A 25183-nucleotide genomic window follows, 5' to 3' on the forward strand; every position below is an offset into this window, starting at 1 on the left:
TCACGCTATACTCGTATATCGTATAGCTGTTACGTTTAAAAGCGAGTGGCGTGCGGTCGCTCATGCTAATACGGTCACCGCACAGGATACACATCCCGGAAGAATTAGCCCCTCCTTTCATATTTGCATCCATACACACGACGTTTACGATAAACTTGCTTGCAAACATACTATTTGTGAACTGATGACTTTATCAAAATGTATGGTTTTTGACGTTTTTTAACTATTATTCTCATACTAAGGAAATATTTAGTAAAGTACAATAAGTGTATAGAAAATATGGCTCGTTTGAACAGTTTCCAAAAAGCACGGGTTCGAGTCCGGCCCTGTTACTTTCAAATTTTAACGTTCCTAAAGATTTTTCTTTTCTAAATGTAATTATTTTTCATATTACTTTAGTCATTACTAAGTTATTATTTCATCTCTATTCAGAGGGCCTTTTTATATCATACGTTATCATTTTTAAAAAGTATGAATGCATTACATTTCCTATATACATTTTAAATTCTAAAGTTACATAAATATGAATTAATTAATTAACCGAAGTTATTTACATTTCAAATTCTCACAGGACATCGCATATACCTATGCTAGTGTATATTTGTTTTGACTATTTTGTATCACATTTATATGTCGGAAATAAAAAGGCGCAATAGATATTAAAAATAAACGAGTAGAACCTCCGACCATGTCCTGGCCTTTGGTTTTACTCGAAATACTTAATTAAACAAATAAGTAAATCTAAAACAAATAAATGAACCAAATAATAACTGGAAACATAGTAAATTACAAGGAAAATAATAACAACATTATCTTATTCTTTAAATGATGGCTTGGAGCAGTGCCTGGGACTTGTGACCCCAGGAGTAGGCTTAAGGGATCCCTTTCCGATATATCAACACTCGCCTTTCACTGCTCCAGTCCAGTATAATTACGAATAGGTCTTAACAACATTCATAATTAAAATAGTCGAGGTTAACCAGCGGTGGAGCACGAGTAGTGCTCCGAGCCGTGGCAGAGCCTCGACTGGGCGTACAACACCCGCACGGCCTTTTATAAATTAACAATGACATTGACAACGGTGACGCGCCCAAAATGGCGCCACCGGAAGCTGACAAATACAGAACCATCAATTCAATAATTACAGCATTTTATTAACTCTTAAATGTTAATTCTAATTTTACTCCTTAAAACATCTTTTGTGATTAATTAACTAATTATGAATTTATTCTTAATATTGAAATAAATTATCACCAGCCGACATATAAATTAAATATGTACTGAGAAGTCGGCGTTATTGTTATCGAATAGAGGAAAATAGTTTGTGTATTTCTTAGAACGATTCTTATGTACTGAATCATCGTAAACAAACCTAAGAGATTTATTTCTTCGTCAAACTATGCTCTTATCAGCACTTTAACTAGTATTAAAATAGTATATGGCAACAATAAAATATACTTAGTGAATTACTATTTGTAAATCAGAAGCACGATTCTACGTCCCAAAAAGTGTGAAATCATGTAAAAATGTGACAAAATGGTGATATCGATTGCTTGTTGTTAATATATGTTTAGTTATTCTTCAATGAAGACAGATATCAATTAACCATGAATGAAAAATTTTACTTTTTTGATTTTGAGAAAAAGTTTTTACGACGTTTCTTCATTTTTCTGCAGGTACTTTATATAGTTCGTCTCTTAAGGTAAAGTTAAGTAATTAATAATAAAAACAAACTTCTCATTGTGTATGTGACTTGGAGTTCAGTTTTCGCTTACTTAATAAATAATATCCTTTTTAATATCCTATCATTTATTGCCATTCGTATACCCTATTTATAGACTTTTCCCCCCAGTTATTAGATTAGGTTATATTTGTGTAGTTTATAAACGCGTGTCTATTGTGTTTTGTATAACAATACCATTTTATTCTCATATAGTGATTACATTTGTGAAATATGAACATTTAGCTGTTGAGTAGCTATCATACATTCATACATAGCTGTCCCAATACATATAAATATTCGTCCACATTGTAATTTTTTTCTAAATATTTTTTGTAACTTTGAAATTTAATATATTAAATTCTCTAGCAGCATTAAAACAGTGTGTTATATATTATTTACAGGCGACGAAAGCGTTTCTAGACGCACTTAGTGAAACTGGTGCGTCTTGTGTTTCGCGCGCGACCGCGATCAAGTTTCTGCTGGCGCGTAAGTTTGACGTTGCGCGCGCGCACACGCTGTGGCGGCAGCACGAGGCCACGAGGCGCAGGGAGGGCCTCATTAAGTTTGAGCCTTTCGAGGATCCGTTGAAGAGTGAATTGGAGACGGGGAAATTTACTATATTGGTAAGAGTTATTATTGGATTAACAAATAATTATGTTGCTTTAAAATAGATATTATACGAAAGATATTATACGAAAGATTTTTATAATGAAACTTTTCTTATTAATGTTCTTAGCTTCACGCTGAATTCCGCACAAGGCAGGGTAAGCAGAGCAAACCTAATGCTAAGACAAGCCGTTTTCCATTTTCCGCTGAATTCTGGAGGCATAGCGTGTTGAGTGGTGGAACTGGAACGCCGCACTTCAACTCGATACCAGAGCGAAGAATTTAAAATATTAATTATTTCCTCGTTGTTGCGATCGAATCCACAACCTATTTCGTTACAGTCATACTTACATATGTACCTTTGCGCCAAGACTAGTCTCTTTTCTGGCTACTTTTCCAAATGTTTTATTATAATCAAAATAAAGTTTAAATTTAAATATATACAAACTATTTTCTATAATTTTTAAGTAATTAAATTATATTTCACCATAAGTGATATTAAGGTAGTAACTAAGTTTGTGTGGTTCCAGCCTACGCGAGATGCGACGGGAGCCGCCATTGCGGTGTTCACTGCTAATAAGCATTTCCCCACGCTTACCACACACCAAACAACCCTACAGGTAATAAAACTTTCCCTCGAGTTGAAAACGTTTATTATATTTTAAGCAATTAACCCCTGCCTTCACCTAGGCCTCTAATGTTATTTAAATTTCATTTGGTCTGATTTATATTTGCCTTATGAAGTGATTGTTGTCAGTGAATGAGTAATGTATTTAACATGGATAGAAGTTTCCCTTTTTTTGTTTAGTAAGACGAAATATTTTATTTTTAGCTATAAGATGTGTGGGATACACATAGCAGGGTAGGCAGAGGAAACTTAGTGTTAGGACACTGTTCGATACTATCTGCCTAATTTCTGGGATATTGCGTGTTGAGTGACAGGAGAGCTTGTCTTGATACCAGAATGAGAAAATGAAAATAATTCTTTGCCAAGTGGGGGTCGAACCTACAACTGTTTACAGTCAGACGCCACTGCATCACCACGATCTCTACAAAGTACTTGAATCTTTAACAAAATATACTCAATTTTTTTCAAATACTATTTATATTATTTCTTTATTGTAAATGTACTTATTCTGCATATTGAAAAGGTAGATCGTTTAAATTAATATTCTGTAGACAATATTCGTTCTAAATATAATTCTCATATTATTTTATAACTTTCCAATAATTAATATATTGTGCACGAGGAGTCTAAGGTCGTAGGCGTCCGCCATTTAGAATTAGAATTTGTTATTGACGATCAAAATTAAATAGCTTGTCTGTGTTCTAAAAATAGCTACTACAATGATAATTTAATAACTATTTTCTAATAAAAAGACTATAAATATAATTATAATTATATATTTTTAGTAAAGGTTTTTTGTATTTCATACTATACTATATAATCCATTTTTTTTAAATACTTATTTATAATTGTTAAATGAACCCTACTTTGTCCAAATTCAAATGTCGTGTTTTGTATTTCCAGGACAGAGAAATGAAAATATTGCATTTCTTCGAGTAGGGATCGAACCCACAACTATCACGTAAACAATCAGACAATGTTCTCAATTTACTAACTTAGCTTCACGCTGTGCCTCTAGCGGGGTAGTCAGAAAGAACAGAGCGTCAAACGCTACGATCTATGCATACCTCTTTCGCCTCGTCTACTGTCATGAACCTCTTCATAATGAAAATTCTGTATATTTTAAGATGTATAAATTACCAAAAATTCTATATATTCTAAGCAATTTCTTTATCTAATATATTTATTTATTTCTTCTTTCTATCAGGGAGTCGTATATCAATTGGACGTGGCGCTACAGTCGGTGGAGACGCAGCGCGCCGGCCTCGTATTCGTATACGATATGACGGACTCGAAATACACGAACTTCGATTATGAATTATCACAGAAAATACTTACAATGCTTAAGGTTAGTGCTTTTGTTTTTTTGCGTTTTTTTTGTTCGAGCTGTTGATTTTACTAATGTATCAATAGCTTTTAACCGACTTCTGTAAGAAATGGAGGTTATCAATTCGACTGTTTTTTTTTGTCGATATAGTATTGAAAGATCTTATTCGTATCGATGTATTTTTTTTTGTAAAATTGGAATGAAGTATATGAAAACAGTATAATTATTTGTATTCTTTATTAATATGAAAATGTAAGTTTTAAAATTAGAATTTTATAAAAAAAAACCCATCTGTTTTCGGGCATAGCTAATTAAGCTTAGTTTACCAGAACAACTACCGAAAACAAAGACTGGGATATGTTCAAAAATTTGAACATAATGTCATATAATTTTGGAGTGATCTACAAATTCTAAAGTTATTATTTGCCATCGAGGTCTATTCTCATCGTCCATAGATTAATAAAAAGTGAAAATGAAGTATTGTAGTAAGCGACATGAGCGTTACGAGTTGATGTAATACAGTTTTCCTATTATTATTGTTTAAACGAATAAAAAAGATTAAGAACAGAAATTATTAAATAAAATATTAAAAAAATAATAGACGTTTTTGAGGTTAGGTGTCCGAAAGTATACCATTGGGTTATGATAATGCAACATATAGAAAATTAAAAATATGTAACAATAGATTATGTTGACATTGATGGTAAAAATAATTGCCATAGGGACTTGAAAAAAATGTAATTATGACGTGACATTGGCATACCCAAAGGATTATATTGTCATACTTTAAGAGACTTGACCGATACTTACACGTTACTTAGTTCCCAAATATAGATACAAATATTACGATATTATTATTAACAATATTGGAATGAAAATGACTTTATTATGTAATGTTATACCCATTCAAGATAATTCTACACCCAATGTTGGCATGTTAATATTACTAATAAGCAGCAGCAGCAGGGAGGCAGAGAAAACCTAATATTAAGACACTCCGTTGCCCACTTTCCGCCGATTCCTGATGGTATTGCGTGTTGAGTGGCGGAACTCAACGCCGTACTTTACCTCGACACTAGAACGAAGAAATGAAAATAAAATTTCAATTTAATATTTCATTTCTTCGCGTGGGGATCGAACTCACTCACCCGGCCAGCCGAGTTTACAGTCACAGTTTTGTGCTCCTGCATATGAGACCAGATATGTCTGGTCTCATATGTGCCATATGTGTTTATATTACATACACAATTGTGTATAGATAGAAAAACATTTCTCTCCCAACTATTATAATGTGTCCTATAGCAATATAAACCTTTTGTCAGTATAAAAAATTAAACGAAAAAGAATTTGATTTCGAGCCTTTTGTAACACGCCCAGGCACTACGGCCGATGTAGCTGTGAGTTTACACAAAGCCACGTCGAAACAACTTTTGTTGTTGCCAATAAGCGTGTAATCCAAGAGGCGCGGGTTTTAATCCCGGAGGATTTAATTCTGCTGTGTTTAATTTCTTTTTAATAGAATATCAATATATTTATAATCTATTGTGCGTGAACAATACTCTAGAAAAAATAATTTTCAACTCTATGTCTTTGGTAGTTGGGTTTGATTTGTTTTTAAATGTCTATCTATCTATCTTTTAAATATGTTCATGACAAAACGACTAATCTGTTTGAAATATTATATTATATATATTTTTATTTTAGATGATGATATAAATTTTGGGCTCGTCACTGTAAAATCTATATATATCTACTATAATTTTAAATAAATTATAAATTTACATTTTTTTTATTATTTTTAAAAACGAATCGGACCTCGAACCCACAATGATCTTTAAATATTTTTTAAATTGACATAATTATAATTTTAAATTCAAATTAGAATTTAAAATTCTATATATCAAAAAGATTTCTGGGGCGTCGAGGACCATTGGCCATATTTTTTAAAAACGTTTTCAGTTTTATTTTATTAGGTAAGTAGGTTAAAGGTGATTTATGTATGCGGACATGTGTAGACATCGTGTGTGTCAATAGAGCCTTAATTATACGACTGGCGATTTTAGGTTAAATAATATGAAATCCCACTCGAGGAAATATTTAGAGAATAAATATCATATTTAACCACTAGGTGCACAAAGTTCGTAAATTTTCTTAGAAATAAAAAAATATAGTTATTATATATTTTTTATTACATCTACTTAAAACTAGAGTTTAAATATTCTCTGTTACTATATTCATTTAATTTTGTTTTTATTTAATTTTGATATTTCTATATACTAATTGTATGAGATATGGTTTCATTGCTTAGATTATAAACCTCACGAACGCCTGATATATAACGACTGGCTATTACAATGTGTAGTGGATTTCGTTAGTATAAAACCACAATCTTGATATTATAGAATTTGGGACGTATGGTGAAATTCTTGGTAGGAGTTCCCCATTCCCTTCAGTCATATATAACTTTCGAAAACTTTTTGGAATGTCATTCACGGGTCATAACTCTAAGATTCCGGACGCCTATTCATATTTATAATGCTACATTCGTTATATGTACATATTTGCTATAACTTATATGGTAAAAGTATTTTTTTAATTATAAGACGCTACGCTTTTCGTCCAAATTTGAGACATTGCTTTAGAAATTCGAGACATTAAAAATTGAAAGATTCTTTTAATAAAAATCTACATAATTTTATTAGGGTTGGGTACAAACTCGGATAGTATATAAAATATACATACATATATCCAGCATACTTAGAAGTATATACACCCTGTTTTCGCTATTATGACTTGCTAAAGAAGGTAATTAGTTAAAATATAATAGTCTAGCCCCTGGTTCTAGCTTCACTCTTTCGAGTAAATTAGATTATGCGCTTTACAGCATACGCCGGTGTAAGTAGAGCCTCTTTTATAAACCAACTTGTTAAGAAAAACTTACAGTATTTGCTTTAGTCTTGCATATAAAACACTGAGAATTGTAAAATATATATTTGTGTGCATAACATATAGTAGCTTAGTGGTTTCAACATATACTCGTATATGTGGCGATCAGATTTATTTCTTTAAATACAATTTTAATACAATGAAGGTGTATAATATTTTTTTATTATCTGTATCCCGCACATAGCTGGGTAGGCAGATGGTACTTGGGAACCTAGTGTTAAGACACTCCGTTCCCGTTAAGACACTTCCGTTCCACATTTTCCGCCGACAACGACGACATATAATGTAATACGCTAAAATAACAAAGCTTAAAAGAAATACCTTTTTTGTACCACGTTAAATTATAAAACGTAGCTTAAAAGGACTTTTGTTGGAACTACATGTCAAAGCAATTACCTATAAAAGATTATACACTCACAATCGCCTCGTGATGTTTTCACAAAAGAAGTAGTTTATTATACAAGTAAAATAATAATTTTGTTTGTTCCTATGCTCTATTAAAATTACTGGTACACATTTATTTAGGTCACCGCTATATATATTTAGAAGGTATGCGAGACAAATTTATTTATAAAACAATTTTCTAACGAATTGACTAAACTTTTCTATATAATGGATTTCTTTAAGATCTTAAGATTTACTTTTCAGCATTAACACGGGTTTTTAAGATGAAAATGGTGATTTGGGTTTTCCGTAGCGCAGTGGGCGGTTTCAGGCCGTAGCTGAGGCGGGCGCCCGATACGTCGCCTTTCGTGCCTACGTCAGTCGATCTAGCATCCGCGTACGGAGCGCACGTGTCTCGCGACTTCTCGTATATCATATATGCCGATTCAAATCCTGGATTATTAAGTAAATTAAATATCTAATCTTATCGAGAAATAATCTGATAGTGAAATTAACACGTTTTTTATATTCATTCGACGTAGAAACTAATAATCGGTGATTGCGGTTGTGTTATTTTTGGTTGTTGTTCTCGTTGAGTGTAGTGACAGTGTCTTATAGTAGAGAGTGCCAGAAGTCCGGTGCCAGCTGTGGTGTCGATAGCTCTATTATAACGTAATTTTCAATCAAATGACACCCGATCGATAGCTATGGGCAACAGCTGAGCGGATTGCATTGTCCCCTTTGCTTATGAGGTAAACTAGCATCCGATTATATTTATATTTGCATTTTAGTTTGTTTTTCTTCTATAAAAATAGTTATGATTTTTTAACATTTTATCATATATTCTTAATCTTTAAAGTTTTATCGAGATGGTCATATCCATTTTTTTTATTATTTTATTATATACTTAATAATAGCGTAAGTAAATAAATATTATCGTGAGATATTTTATTTACAATAGGTACCTGTTGTTATTTAGTTTATTGTACACGAACTGTGAATCGAAAGATGTAGAGCGCAATTACAAATTGTAGAAAGATATTTATTGACCGAATAATTTATAGTATTATTAGTGTTGTTTGTATAAGTAAAAATCGTCTGTCATCTTTTGAAATAATAGTCTAAAGATAATATCTTTTAGCTAACATAAGATTATGTGAAGATAAAAAAAAATATTCCAAAATATTATGCTTTTTTTATGTTAAGTCACTCCGATCAATCCATAAGACTTAAGTACAACTCACTGTTCCGACAAATTCTGTAGGCATAGCATTTTGAGAGAGCTTTCCCTCATTACCAGAGTGAGTAAATGAAAATATAAAATATTTCATTTTCTCGAGTGGGAATCGAACCCACAACCTGTCCGCGCTACGCTTATGCCTTTTCGCCACCACAAAATATCATATTTATAGTATGTGAATGTATATAAACAAAAAAATCAATTGCCGCATCGAAAGGTCGTCATTTATGTACGGCGATTCCCTTTTATATTTACTCAAGCGTCGGGATAAGGTTTATACTAAAGTAAACTTCCGGTTAATCTATCAAAACATGCTATTATTGTGTCAAATCACTCAATGAAAAGAATACATCAATTCTGTTGTTATATAATATTTATGTGTATTATATTAGGTTTTCTAACCTCTTTTAATTTGCAAAATTATATATTAATATGATTTCGAGTATTTACAACAACAACAAAAACGATGAATTTGTCGTACTTATTATTTGTTTCATTTTCATTCATCCAAAGAAATCGAGATCCATATTAACTTATTTTTTTATAATTTTAAGAAATAAAATAGAATTCATATTATCTAATGTTACGCCTTATCTAATCGAAACGGAAAACTAAAAATATTTTAAAATTGATTATAAAAAATATTTACGAACATTTTCTCGGTCGAACCAAAACTACCTTGCTGACGTCATCGTTCTTTAACAATGTTTATTACGAAAGAGAAATATCTCGATAACCATAGTATCTAACCTAAGTCAATTTTGCAAGAAAGAAAATGTTTTTGTTTATATTTCTCACAACAACTAATTGAGTTTCAACTTCTTCGCTCGTTCGGCCGCTTATTTAAACAGCTCAGGATGGAAGAGCATCACTGAGGAGTTATTGCATACTAATTTACTTTCTTGTCACGTTGGAACTCCTGGATCTGTATTTTTTTTAATTTAGTCGTCGAGTAAGTCAAACGTCAAAGTCATTGTCGCTTAAATGTCATGTGATGAAATTCTAGGCAGGATTGGGAGCAGCTGCTTTTAGTCTATTTCTATGAAAAATATAATATATTATAGGTGGGTGGTTACCCACTAACACTTATTATATTAGTAGGGTAGTTTTACTATACTAATATAATAAATGTAAAACTTTGTGATGATGGATGTTTGTTCCACTTGTACATCAGAAATTTCGTTTATATGTCAATTACTTATAGGCTACATTTTATGTAAAGATTTTGTATATTTGACTATAATGTACAAGAAGTTTAAGCGGGCAAAGCCGCGTGTGAATCGCTAGTATTAGTTATGATATCCATCGCACATTAAATGCTGTTTACTATTTCAATAATTCAACTGCGCAGTTGACGTCGTAATGTTGTTTTTGTTTTGATGCAGAAATATCTGATACGTAGATTAGATTTTTTTCTGCACTAATTTAAAATTTAGTCTAACAACGATTAACTGCTATAACAGTGTAATTAAAAAGTAATAATAATTAAAATCAAATAACTTCACGCTGTATCTCGCACACAGCAGAGCAGGCAAAGGAAACCTTGTGTTAAGACACTCTGTTCCTCACTTTCTGTCGAATTCTGGAGGCATTTCGTGTTGAGTGGCAGAACTCAACGCTGCGCTTTGCCTCGACACTAGAGCGAAAATATAAACGTAAATAAATATTTCACTTCCTCGAGTGGGGATCGAACCCACAACCGTTGCGTTACAGTCACACCCTTGTACCGCTGCGCCGCGACGGCCTCGTAACTTCCTAATTACTATAATTCTTATACACCTATAATTTCACATAAAACTAAATAAATGCTAATAATATAAATTCATTTTAAAAGTTTTATTCAAATTGTTCTGGCACCCTCGTTCCCAACACCTGCGCTCGGCGGGCCCTAGTGTTCGTGACATGACATCCATTTGTTGTTTGTCGATACTCGCTCTTATTATTGACCCTGTATCGACAAGGCTATGGTAATTGGTGATACAATGTAAATAGAACGCTGTGATCTATTTGTAATTTGATAATCTAAAATCTTTGTATTCTAGGTAGGTAATCTTTGAGGCCAGTCGTGGCGCAGGGCACAAAGTGTGCTGCAAAATCGATTGGTTGTGGGTTCGATCCCAACTCGAGGAAATGAAATATTTGTTAAAATTTATATTTTCATTTCTTCGGTGTTGAGGCGCGGCGTTGAGTCCCTCTCAACACGCACTGCCTCCAAAATTCGGCGGAAAGTGGGAAACAAAATGTGTGTGATACTAGGTTCACCGTGGATCACCGTGAACACCGTGAAGCTGATTTTTTTGTATTCTATTTTTATTCTTATAGGGTAGTAAGAAGTACGTATGAGTTATTCGTGCCAATATTTATCATAAAAAAATAAACGTAAAGACATTTATGAAAATAAAGTTTTAAATAAAGTGGCAGATAAAATATCAAAATAAGGTATGGTTGTATGTAGGTAAACAAGATATGAAGCAATTTATTTATTTTTATTGAATTATATTATCAGAATGAATTAAGTAGGTATATAAAATGTTTATCGACTATTACCTTGCTTTTTATATAGCGGTTATTAATACTTGAAGTGGTGTGCCGAATGGCATTGCAAGATTGCAAAAGTTGTTATAAAAAGGTGTTAGGTATATAGGAATAGTAGACAACAATTTTGTAGCGATGATCGTATATAAATAAATGACATATTTCATAGAAGTAAGAAACCCCACAAATCATTGTTACTATAAAAACTATAAGGATAAATATTATAAAATGAAAAATATCAAAGAAAATATACTTTATGTTGATAAAAATACATTAATATTTTCCACGAAGGTTGAACTATTATAACGATTGTGTTAACAAATGCTATAAGAAAACAGGAAATTTTATTCGTAGAATACAATCTAGTACGCGACATGCGAACTGCGATTGCGCTATGGAATTTACTCTAGGATTTCATCATTACGTTACAATAAAATTATGAAATCCTAGAGTACGAATATTTTTTTGTATGAAAAACTAATTCGGTCACGCGTTAATCGATGCTAAAAGCTACGGCTTTCGAAACACTGTACGATTACTGTTGCAAAACGATTGACGCTGTTATGCGTATTATCATTTCAAACACGGGTGAGATAGTATGTTCGATATTCCTATGTCCTCATAGCTCGCTGGTTACCGCTGATGTCTGTGTGTGACTCTTGGAAATGGTTTGATGTACGTGACGGCTGTGGTGAGATTCCCTCTCGGGGGTATGAAATATTTTAATGTTTATACTCGCATGCCTCAAGGATTCGGCTGAAAGTGGGGACCGGAGATGTCTTAATGGGCAATGGAGTGTCTTTACATTAGGTTCCCAGGCTCCCCCTGTTTACCCTGATTTGATGCAGCGTGAGGTGAAAAAATCTTTCCCCGTCTTTTTCTCTGTTTCAATAAAATGTTTTCAATATTATCTTTAAATCATATTTTTTGGTAGTCGAAAACTGGGAAAATATTTTATTTAGACATTAGTATATCCGAAAATATTGCGAAATATATCTATATGAAGACATATTAATTCCACAAATAGTCAATCTGTCAATTACAAAAAAATAACACATTACGAATTTGTCAATGAAATACAAACGTTCGTGAATGAGTAATATGTTTTCCTTTTATATTTGTTGTGCGATACAAAAATGCGATGTTGATACGAAATGTATTAGATATGGAGTGGAGGCCGCTGTGGGTGTGGAAACCAGTCCTCAAGAGCAAGGTCAGATCTCTACAGCTCGAGATCTCGAAGCAGGCTTATCGCCCTCCTAACACTGTTTACTCGATTCTGTATCGATTTTTTATCATATAGCATAACTCTTGAGATATGCTTACCTTAATTGGCATTTGGAAAATAATAAATTTCAATTTTACCTGTTTACTATAATTTTATTTTATAAAAGATTTTAGAGAGAGATTAAGCCAAATGATAGCAATGTAATAATAGAAGATATCCTGTATTTTTTTTTTATGTAAATAATATTTATTTCTTAGAATAGGTAGACCTAATCACGTCTTAGATATGGCGCTATCAATGAGGGCATAAAATAAATTTGATATTGTACATATGTAACACAATTTCTAAACATGTACCATTTTGAAAACGAATTATTTCTATTGAAATAAACAAATGATTTATTACAAAAATATAATTATAACCTTATTTATGGCAAATAAAGTGACGTGATTGTTATAAACAAGTTTGCTGTTACGTAAGTTGTGCTATTTATATAGGTAAATGATCAATGTTAGGCCGTCGTGGCGCAGCGGCACAAGGGTGTGACTGTAACGCGACGGTTGTGGGTTTGATCCCCACTAGTGAAAGAGGAAGAGGAGGAGAGGAAAATGAAGAAGTGAAATATTTATTTACGTTTATATTTCCATTTCTTCGCTCTGGTGTCGAGGCAAAGCGCGGCGTTGAGTTCTGCTACTCAACACGCAATGCCTTCAAAATTCGGCAGAAAGTGGGAAACGGAGTGCCTTAACGCTACGTTCCCTTTGCCTACCCTGCCGTGTGCGGGATACAGCGCGAAACTGATTTTTTGTTATTTTTCACTTTTCCAATGCTTTCGTGGCATACATACGTTTTATCTTGTCCTAAAAATGAAAAGTATTGATATAACCTTTGACATGCAAAAAGCATTATTTGGTCGCGTTTCACATTCCCAGAGGATGTGTCGAATAGAGAGTCAGCTGCAATACTATTAGTGAAGTAAGTAATATGTGGAGGTTTAGAGAATCTTTTTCTTCTTATTTAAAGCTTTTTTAATTATTAATCTTTACATTTCAAATATTTTGATTTCCCCGAGTGGAATCGAACCTACAACGATCACATAGTGTATCACACACTTATAATGATAAGCAGGCGTATTTTTTATTTAAACTACATTAAAAAACTTGTTTTTAATTAATTATTCATTTATTATACAATGTTATATAGTATCCTTACGAAAGGACTAAATTTAACATAAACATGGCTATTTTTATTGTTAAATATTTCTTGTGGAATTGTTTAATGATAATAACTTTATATGAAACATTTTGAGGTGACGAGAAATATTATTTATTAATATTTTTATTTCTTCACTCTGGCACCAAGGCAAAAGCCTGACGTTCGGAAAATTCGCCGGAAAGTAGGAAACGGAGTGCCTTAACACTACGTTCTCCTTGCTACCCTGCTGTGTGCGGGATACAGGGTGAAGCTGATATATTTTTTTTATAAGTAGTTTCTAGAATAGGTTTTCTTCCAACGCGATAAAAATCTATTTGTATTAGTATCGATCTTCACTTCGCAGTCACGTGGATCATCGACATTGTGAGTTGTGACTCATCTATTCTCGTTTGTGTCTGTCCTCAACTATTACGTCGCAATTCTGAAGGTCTTTTTTCAGTTTACACAGTATTTTGTATTGTTTGTTCTGTCTTCTGTATTGTAGTTTAGTAAATGTTTCTAAAATATATTAATATTATATTGGTTAATAAATATAGCGTAAGTTTAGAAATATGTATAAGTTATACAACTTCAGTGAGAACTTGAGTTCAGTGACTCAACACGCAATGTCTCTAGAGTTCGGCGAAAAATGGGGAATGCAATGTCTTAACATTAGGTTCCTTCTGCGTACCCTGCTGTTTGCGGGATACAGCGTGAAGCTGAGATGCCTAAAGAGATAAACAAGCAATTCAGCAGATAGGAATTTTCCGAAGTGAGCATCCATGTTTGCAGTCTTAATTAAGAATTCTTTGTGAATTGCGCGGTGCATTTGTGAATATGAATGAGGTATAATTTCATTGGAATAGCCATCCCATGGGGAAATCGTTCAGCGCCGACAACGCTAATATCGAGGCTGGCTCGTATGAGCAATTATCGTCAGCATAGCAAACACCTCTCGCTAGATTAGTTTTTAACAGATCGGCAACCTTGATATTTCCCCATATACAATACTTTTTGCGTCTATATTTTCATACTGTGAAATTATTTTGGAACTATTAGGGGTTTCTTAGAGGTGCTGGTTCAAATACTGCTAAGTTATTTTTTTTATACATTTTAAAAACATATATTCTTCCCCTAAGATTTGACTTAACACTTTAAAAGCTGTGCTGCGCTTGAAATCTTTGTATGAGCTTTCTATATGTTCTCACCGTAGATGAAATTATCATTAAATAATAATAAATAATAACATACTGAACACCATTCAAAGTGTCACCGGATTTTTTAGTTATCTCGTCATTGTCTGGTTTCTTGAAAGAAATATTTTTAAATGGAATCTACATTAGCTCACTCCCCCACACCTTGTGTCACGTGTCTAGACACCAGCGTGACATTTTAGACACTCCGTTGGGCCGGTACCATCGACACTGGATGATTAATATCCGCCAGGGGAAGGTCGCGGGCGGGGCGGTGACGTCACCTCCGCAATCGGTTTACTTCCGCTCGTGCTCTACGTGGATCGACTAGAGACTGCCGTTCGATATTTAGTTGGAATGGCGATTGTTTATAGATTTCTTTTTTTAATTTGGTAAGGCAGGTGTTTCAGAGAATCTCATAAATTAATTATCATTTATTTATTATCGACATTTATAGTGAGGTCAGTCGTGGCGTAGGGGTACAAGCTTCTGATTGAACGAGGTATTCAATTTCCTCGAGTGGGAATCAAACCCACAACCTGGGTTCGAGGAAATTAATTATTTAATATTTTCATTTCTTCGCTCTGGTGTCGCCACTCAACACGCAATGCCTCCAAAATTCGGTGGAAACTGTGAAAACACTAGGCTCCCTCTGTCTACCCTACTACAAGCAGTATACAGCGTGATGCTGAAAAAAGAATTAAAAAAAATAATCTTCGTTTTATATTCAGATATCTTTTACCATTTATCAAAAGGAAAAAAGTATCCCTTCTATCATGAATGGTAAATATGGTAAATAACGATTTTATCACCACATTAATATGTACATAATTATTATGTACCGAACATAAAAACTGGGCCACGTGTCATTATAACTAACCCGACCCGACCTTGCGTTACCGATACGTTGATAATATAATATAATTATGTAGAATAAAGTATTGTATTGTCTCAACAATACGGACCATTGTCCCGTGTCCCATTTACTCAGCGTATTTTGTTGGTAGACGTGGGCCTTTCATCATTCCGTAACGTAATGAGATCGGTGCATTCATAGCTGATGCTGATGCGAGAGCACTTATTGTATCGGATGGCTAACGAGCGCGTCAGGCGTCGCCTGTGCCTCTGCCCATTTCATTTTTTTCATTAAAGACAAAAAAGATATATATTTTGATATAATTCTCCATTTTCCGCTTAATTCGCAATCACCTGATTGCGTGGTGAGTAGCAGAACTGAACTACCAAAGCTGAACAACGAAAACAAAAATTTGAATAATTATTTTATTTCCTCGATTGAAGATCGAACTCACAACCAGTCGCGTTTACAGTCGCAAACTTGTGGCCCTGCGCCTCGACTCTCCTCTAACTCTTTTGATGGGGAACGGAGTGTCTTAGGTTCCCTCTGCCTACCCTGCGAGATTCAGCGTGAAGCTAATTTTATTTCGATATGGATACATTGTCATACTATTATCAACTATACCAGCTATAAGTGTTATATAGGTAACACGATGCGTGCACGGCATAAATTCTATTTACCGCAGAGCTATTTAGGTTAGTCACATATTACTGTGTCCGTATAACAGGCGGCGTTGGCTTTCATTGTTATGTAGGGATTTTAAATGTATTTAAATTATTATATTCTACTAATGTTATAAATGCGAAAGTTTGTGGGTGTGGATGTCTGTTGCACTTTCACGCAAAAACTACTGGACAGATTTAGATGAAACTTTGCAGTGATATAGCATATCCACCAGAATAAGACATAGGCTACGATTGATATAAAGATTATGTATAATTCAGATATAATGTAACAATAAGTTTAAGCGGTCGAAGCCACATTTGGGTCGCTAGTATTACTATATAAATAAAAAAAGATGATGTTGCTTTTATTATAATAGCAAGTATAATCTATTATTATTATTGATTCGAACTAACAGTGAAAGTATGTTATACAGAACCGTCGCACCTGGCCTCCCTTAGCGCGGCAGCTGTCTTTAATTCATTATTTTTTTGCATCCACGCTGCCATACAAACTCGTGTTATAATAACGTAATGCAGTGATATTGTGACCTCGTTTACTAACACAACGTAAAATACTCTTTTAGCTGTTAAGAAATATATATTTAGTTCATTTTGGCTCTGTTCCACCATAGTATAATTACACTTCTAAATACCACTTAACTAACTACAAAAGTAATTTCTATGATACGCATAAGACGACATATTTAAAAACTACATCAAAAAGGATTTTAAAAGTGCTCGCTTTAATACATTGGATTTGTCGTTTGCTCTATAAAGAGAAGAGATAGTCGCGTTCGCTCTCAGCATAGAAGTTGACATCGTGTCGTGAAATGGGGATAGCGCGCCTGACCTATATCACGATTGAACGGGAAGCCTGGGACACCGCCAACTCGCTGACTCTACTATCTCATCAAGGACCTTTTACCGCGATAAAGAGAAGTTGCGTTCCGTATGAAATGAAATGTTACTTTTCATTAAAGTGAGTCTCTCTCGTGGCAATTCCGTTCCGTTGTTCCTGAAATGACATTAAAACCGTTTAAAGCCGATGTCGCTACGATTTATGTTTGAGTAGCGAGAGGCGACCCGTGGACACAAGATTTATATTTCTTAATTAAATCAGAACTGATATAAGTGCTAGTAATTTCTTTCAATTCGAACGGCAATTTTTGGCGTTTTAGTATCCAGTTCAGTATCTTGAAAGCGTTTTGTTTAATTAAGATGTCTAACTATTTAGATAAAATAAATATCTAAAAATTCTATATTATATACTATTTATGAAAAGTAGCTTTTGAATTTAGGTTGGTTAATGGTGGTTAGCTAGCCCCCTTAATGGGGGAGCCATTGTGAAATATAATCTACTAAAATAAATGTACGTAAAAGTAAGTCAGTGATTTAATATTTTATAGCAAACAACTACTTTGAGCCTTTTGACAGCAAATTAGTTCTCACTTTGACATTTCATTTATTCGTTGTACCTTGACATTTTTTGGACATTACGACCACTCGACCTGAAAATGTTTTTTAACAAATACTTGATGTTTTGTTGAATGGGCAGGTGCAAATTTATGTCGGAATTTGTGAATATTATTAGTTTTTGTTTCATCTTAATATTATTTTAAGTAAAAATAAATATATTCTGCTATTTTCTGATTACTTGTTTATTTAAAGTTTAGTCTACGTACATCGTTTCCTACCTTTAATTAATAAAGGTACAACTTATTATTTTAATATAGAGAACATCAATATGCTATTAAAACCTTAATCTCTTATACACCAGAACAACATTTTTGATATGAGTAACTTCACCAAATTAGAGTAAACAATATGTATCAGCACGTTTTATGACCTCGTTCTCAAACAGTTATTAGACATTACCATATATGACGTAAGTGAAAAATACTTTAAAGCCTTGAAAATAATCTATATGCGCATTATTAAAAATGTAGCGATTGCTCTACAAAAAAAAGACTCCCATATTTGTAGAATGTATGAGATTTTTTGACAGGTTTTATGTTACAATACATATAAATCAACCTGTTACATGTGGGTTGTGGGTTCGATCGCCATTTATTAATATTTTCGTATCGTCGTCCTGGCACTAAGGCAAAAGCCCAGTGTTGAGTTCAGCCACTTAACATACAGTGTCTCGGAAATATAGCGGAAAGTGGGGAACGGAGTGTCTTAACACTAGATTCGTGAAGCTGATCACATATTTGCATTAATTTTGTAGTGATATAAAAGAGAAAAGTTAAAAGAGATCTTTGGGGTCATAGGTACGGTGAAGGTAACTGATGCTTTGGATATATGATTTCCATTATCCATCCATCCATCGGCCTTTTAAAGTCCACTGCTGGACATAGGCCTCCCCTAATGTTCACCACTCCGTCCGGTCATGCCCCCTTTGAATCTGGCGGGTTCACGCTACGATTTCGATTCGTAGGTATAAACATATCATGATTGACGATCATAATATTACCGACTGATTACAATTCATCTATACTAATATAATAAAGCGGAAGAGTTTGTTTGTTTGTTTGTTTGTTTGTTTGAACGCTAAGATCTCTGGATATACTGGTCCGATTTTCATTGTTTTTGTTTTGTATGAAAGCTGCATTCTTCAGAAGTGCTATAGGCTATATAACATTACATTACACATATATACTAATATATTTTAAAGTACTTTCTAATTTGACATGCAATTTATTCTGCCATGTTAATAAGAACCGTCGCGTTGCTACGCAACCGTTACCGCGACATTTTGATATTCATCCTTATGAAAATAAATATAATAGTCACTATTAACGTTTTATCTAGATTGAAATTATAGTTTACTATATAATATTCTAATAAATAATTAAGGAGATGTCACTGATTCCAAATGACCTAGCCTACGGGCGGCACAGTATGATCGACGCGAACGGGCAGATGACGTTGACGGTTTTATAAATTTTCATACATTTTCAAACTATTGTAAATGTTTATGTAATTATTTGCTGTTTATAATTAATTTAAGCTACTTTAATTTTTTCTAATAATCTGTTTTTTCTAATCTACTTATTATTCTTTTTGATTATTTGAGCTTATATTTTCTTACTAATTTTATTGAGAATTGAAAATAATTTCATAAATATAATTATTAAATATTCTTATAGTTGAAGCAGGCGTAGCCGCGTCCGGGTCCACTAGTCTCAAATATATATTTGTATGTGTACACTTATACGTTTGAGGCTATCGGAATGTGGCTCAAGTGTGAGACTGTAAACGCCACGGCTCCGGGTTCGATTCTCACTCGGGGGAATAAAACACTTAATATTTTTATTTCAGAAAAATAGGGCACGGAAGTGTCCTTAATAGGAAACGGAGTGTCTTATCACAAGGTTCCCAGGTTCCCTCTGCGTTCTTTACAGCGTGACTCTAAAAATTTATATATACTCAAATATTAAGCTATATTTTCAAAGCTGGTTTTACTTTTATTCATTTTTGTATACATTTTCTCTTGCACGGTATAGAGGTAAAGTGTGAAACTAGAAAAAGAATTATAGGTAAATAATATCCAAATTTTATTCTTAATATTTTTGGTTCTGTAAAATCGCAAAGTTAAAATAATTTCGAATATATTCAGCCATTCACATATTTCTTTCACGGAAAAATTCATTACCTTAATTAGGATGGAGAAAGACGAATTGACCCCTGGGATTGATTATAAATGTTCATAAATTAATAAAAAGAAAACAAATTATTGGTTGATTGCTACATATAAAAATATGTAAATAACATAAAAAAAAAGTAATTCAATCAATACAATCAACATTAAATACAAAATCTCTTCGCCGATGTCACTTTACATGGAAAATATTTTATATTATAGCTAGTATCGCTTAATACTTTTATGTTTTCAAAGTGTAATTTGATAACTTGGACAGAATTATTTTTAGTAAACGTGTAATTTTTTTGATTTACAAGTTATGTTTCAAAAACGCCCGTATTTCAATCCCATAAAATTATTTTTTTATACGTTTCTTACAAAATTATACAACAACTAGATATTGAACTAGACATTTTTGCCTAAAACACAAAGCTAAATAAAAAAAAAATATGTAAAATTTTAAATATAACATATATTTTTCATCTTAAACTGTCTAAAACGTTCATATATACGTCTCAAGTTTCAATTTCTAAAGCGTAATATAAATCTAGATAAAGTATTCACACATGAGATGACTTCACATTACTTAGATATTAGAGCTCACGTGGAGTACTGAACGAGCTTTAACTGTTCGTGTATTGATTTCAAGCAAATTGTATCTTGCTAATAGTATCTTGCAAATAGATATTTTAACCTAAAATTAAGTAGGTTTAATAGATTGAAGTAAAAGTTAATGGTATTTTGTAGCAAATTCAATAAATACTGAAAAGATAAATTGTTTGTTTGGTTAAACGTGCCTATCTCAGGAATTATTGCATCCAGTCCATTTATCAAGCTTTTAAGCAAAGCTAGTTTAACTAAGTATATAACAAAGATTTATATATATTTGTTTTGTCTTTATAATATGAAAAATATTTATAGTGCCTTTGACTTAATTTGATCATTTAAATTAAAAAAAGAAAACTGACAGCTTATTTTTCTTTAACACTAGGTTTATGTTATATATTCTTTATTGCACATAAGAAATACAAAATTTAAAGTTTAGTTAGCAAAGGTGGGCTTATTTCTAAAAGAAATCTCATCCAGCCAACCAATAGAATTGGGTGACTGTTAAACAGCGGGAAGAGAGTACAGTGCAGTTATTAATGGAGAAAAATCACTAAGAATTTAAAAAATAATAATAATAATCACAAAAAAGAAGGTTAAAGAAGGAAAGTTTAAGGTAGGATAGGCAGAGGGAAACCTAGTGTTAAAGATATCCATATTTTTCGAAATAAGATGTTTGTTAACCTTAGTGGGGAAAAATAATTTTACAATGCAAACAAACAATAAGAATAAGAGTTACTTTAATATTTATATTTATTTACCTTTAACAATACAAATAAAAAACACGATTTGCAATAAAAATGCTTGTATAGTATAAACAGACATGCGAGGCTACACGCCAAAGACAGTGCACGGGTATGTGGGCTACCGCAAACTGTTATATAAACTGCCAGTCTTTCGTGCACATTTCAGTAGAATTTTTATTTTTTTCCTATATCTACAATATTTTACATGTCCGGAAATATAGATTTCACCTTTTATTTCCTTTACGTATGTGTTTAATTGTTTAAACAGTTGTTTTTGTTTTATACCTACGTGTTTGTTAATGAATATCTTTTAATATAGATAAAGTTAATTTTATATTTTAGTTAGTACATTGTAGTAGTTTAGATTTTTTCGCATTTGTGCCTCGACAGGTCGTGAGTTCGATTCCCACTTGAGGAAATGATATATTTAATCTACGTATCATTTCTACGCTCTGCCTCCTCGCAGCTAATTAAGTATCGTTATATACATTATAGATGGCTTAATTGCGGTTTACTTTTTTCCTTATAAGTCTCTTTGGTAATGTTTTCTTTGTTTTTCTTTGGTGTTTTACTTTGTGTTATAGTTATGTGCTGCATTTCATTGTAGAATCTGGAGCGCACGTAGCTAGGTCACACATGTAGGGATATCCAGACGTGTGACTCTCGTTACCCGAGATCTTGTGTTTCTTGAAAATTATAAATTGTTTTTATTTTGGAATTATTTTATTATTGATTTTTATTATTTTTTTTTCAATATTTTTCAATATATTTTTCACATCAATAATAGAGTTAAGACATTCCGTTCCCATTTAAACACTTCCGGTCCCCACTTTCAGCCAAATTGCGAGGCTTTGCGTGTTGAGCGGTGGAACTGAACGCCGTGCAAATAATTTTAATGTCAACCAAAACTTGTAAACGTTTTATGCAATATGCGATGTTAATACATCTAAAAAATATAAATCTGAGCTACTCATATCGTGATAAAAATAACTTATTGTTAAAGCTAATAGAATCGAACTTACTGACATTTGACTTAAAGGTCGACGTCGTAATTGGAATTGAGTGATACTCGGGCGACCGGCGACGGCGTAAGAATAGAGTTATATATAGATAATACTGAAAGGTAAGCTTTATAGAGACAGCCGAGGGTGCCCTTTACGCATCACCTGCAGAAATAAAGTAATTATTCAAAAATAGCAAAAGAAAATCTTAAAAGTGATTTTAACGATTTGCACAGGGATTAAATCTTTTTCCATAATAAATAACAGAAAAAGAAATTAAAGATACAAACATTTTAAATAATAATATATTTAGTATCAATTATGAGGCTAGTCTCAACGCAGGGGCACAAACGTGTGACTGTAAACGAGACTGACTGGTTGTGGGTTCGATTCCAACTCCAAGAAATATTTATTATTTTCAATTCTTTGTTCTCGTTTGGAAGCAAAGCCACCATTCACATCACACGCAATGGCCTTAGAATTCGCCAAAACGTCGGTAACGGCAACGTTTTTATCAGAACCGAGTATCTTAGCACTAGGTTCCCAAGTTTCCTCTGTCTATCCTACGGAATGCAGCGTGAAGCTAAAATGTAAAACATATTTTATTAGATATTTTTTTATAAAATACATATTTCTTTACAACCTGTTAATTTAATTATTGTTCCACCATTTATAACTGGCAAACTTCCAACCAAGCCTGAAACAACGCTATAAGCAAAATCACTCCATCCATTTTGACGAGACCTCTTTGACATCGTAATCAGCAAATAGCTAAGTGTTTTAGGTGGCACCGCCGTTAACAAAACAAGAGTAATAACGCCCGTGGATTCACTTAAACTTTGCTCCTTCATTTATTATTATCATCGTTGACGAAGTTGACATCCATCCATACAAGATTTCAATGTCGTGACGAATTATTTAGAAATTTACTAACTAGCATTTGATTTTAGATTATTAGAATATTAGAATATTTGACTTTTTGTTTTTTTAATCTTTTTGGAATGGAGTGTCTTGACACTAGGTTTTCTCTGCTTAACCTGCTGTGTGCGGGATACAGCGTGAAGATGATCTTCTATGATGGATATTTTGTCATCTCGTTATTCCTAAAGAATGTTTTATTCTTTCTTCTTGAGTGAAAAGTCAGATCTTTTTCCTAGACTACCGCTACATGTGCTACTTTAAGGATCTCATTTTGAGCGTGAAAGCCTTCTTTTTTGTCGCTGAAATGGAATGTGAGGGACTTCTTTTAGCTTTTGACGCTTACAAGCGGTTGCTTTTAAAACCGCCTCTTGAAGGAGCAGCATTTAGAAATATAAGAAAAGTTTCGGGACTAAGAATCTGACCTGTTAAAAGATATGCTTATCTCAATATGAATGTTAAGATCTTTAAGCATAGAAATTTTATATCGACAGTAACAATTTTTTGTGATGTCTAGTCTATAAGAAAGTAAATTATATATAAAACCATTTGAAATTACGTCTATACTTTTTTTGTAGAACAAAATACTGGATTCTTTTATACGTATATTACATGTATACCACAAATGTTGGCGGAAGAGCATCATTTTGTATAGAAATGCAGCTGCCACTGGATTCAATGAATGTGGGCATTTAAAGTGCAACCCCCCTTTTCGAGATCGCGAGCACGCCGCACTTGAAATTGTACCTTTACTTTTAAGGCATCATAGGTTCCTACAAAATATTTCTTAAATGTAAATAAATCTTATATCAATATTTTACAAGCTACTATCACAAGGAGTTTGACGTTAGAATTGCAAATAAGATTATTTAAATGGAAGCACATAGGGGTTTTATTGAACGTGAAATTCAAAGCGAATAGCTTGAGATTTCCAAACATGGTATTGAATTTGACTCTGATCTCAATTCAATTTTACACAATTTCCTATGTATGTACTATGAGTAGAACAATGTGTATTTAATTTGTCTGTAGTAGTCTTTTTTTTCCAGCTTCACGCTATATCCCGTAACAGGGTACGGAAAGGGAGGGTAGTGTTAAGGCACTCCACTCCTCACTTTCCGCCACTTAACGCAGCGCTTTACCGACACCAGAGTGAAGAAATGAAAATATTAAATATGGCACTGCCTCGAGTGATGATAATCAAACCCACAACCTGAGGCGTTTCCACGCTTGTGGGGCACAAGCGTGTAAAAAAAGCGTGAAAAATTTGATCGACTTTTATCAACAAATGCTAACCTTATTTTAAAACTATAGTAATATATCGACCTGACTAACTATGCTTATTATCTGATGAGAAACTTTGAACGACTAAATGTCGGAAAACGCGAAGCCAAAATTAAGCTTAACAAAAGTTTGCTTACCTTGATAACAACTCGGTGCGCATGCTAATGTCAAATTAAAAAAACATTACTTTCTCCGCTCTCTCCTTTCTCTCTTTATGTGGATAGCCGTTTAATGAATATGAATTCGACCGAAGGTAAACTTGGATTAGGGTGTCTAAAGTCTAGTCTAGACTGCAGACGACATGACGCGGAAGACTACGGCCAATGCACTTACTGTTAACACAGAGAGAAGGTTTCTACGAATTATTATAATTTCTATGCAAAATGTATATTGCAAAGAATAAATTCAACTTACAGCCACGGTCCAAACATAATTTAGTCTAAATTATTATTTTTAT

At 33.1% G+C, this 25183-nt stretch overlaps 1 protein-coding gene across 3 annotated transcripts in view; it reads left to right on the forward strand.

The window, feature by feature from the left end:
- The window catches only part of Ptpmeg2 (Protein tyrosine phosphatase Meg2), a 51043-nt gene that overhangs the window by 7720 nt on the left and 18140 nt on the right, over positions 1–25183 (forward strand). The window contains exons 1-4 of one of the 3 annotated variants that reach the window (XM_085208162.1): positions 1280–1676; positions 2125–2346; positions 2860–2949; positions 4165–4305. In XM_085208162.1, coding sequence (XP_085064288.1) covers positions 1608–1676; positions 2125–2346; positions 2860–2949; positions 4165–4305 — 522 coding nt within the window. In that variant the 5' untranslated portion in view covers positions 1280–1607. The other 2 variants (XM_085208164.1, XM_085208163.1) reach the window with 2 other exon arrangements.

This window comes from Heliconius melpomene, chromosome 4 (genome assembly GCF_056956725.1).
Source record: "Heliconius melpomene rosina isolate 202511_hmr_F chromosome 4, ASM5695672v1, whole genome shotgun sequence".
Taxonomy (NCBI): domain Eukaryota; kingdom Metazoa; phylum Arthropoda; class Insecta; order Lepidoptera; family Nymphalidae; genus Heliconius; species Heliconius melpomene.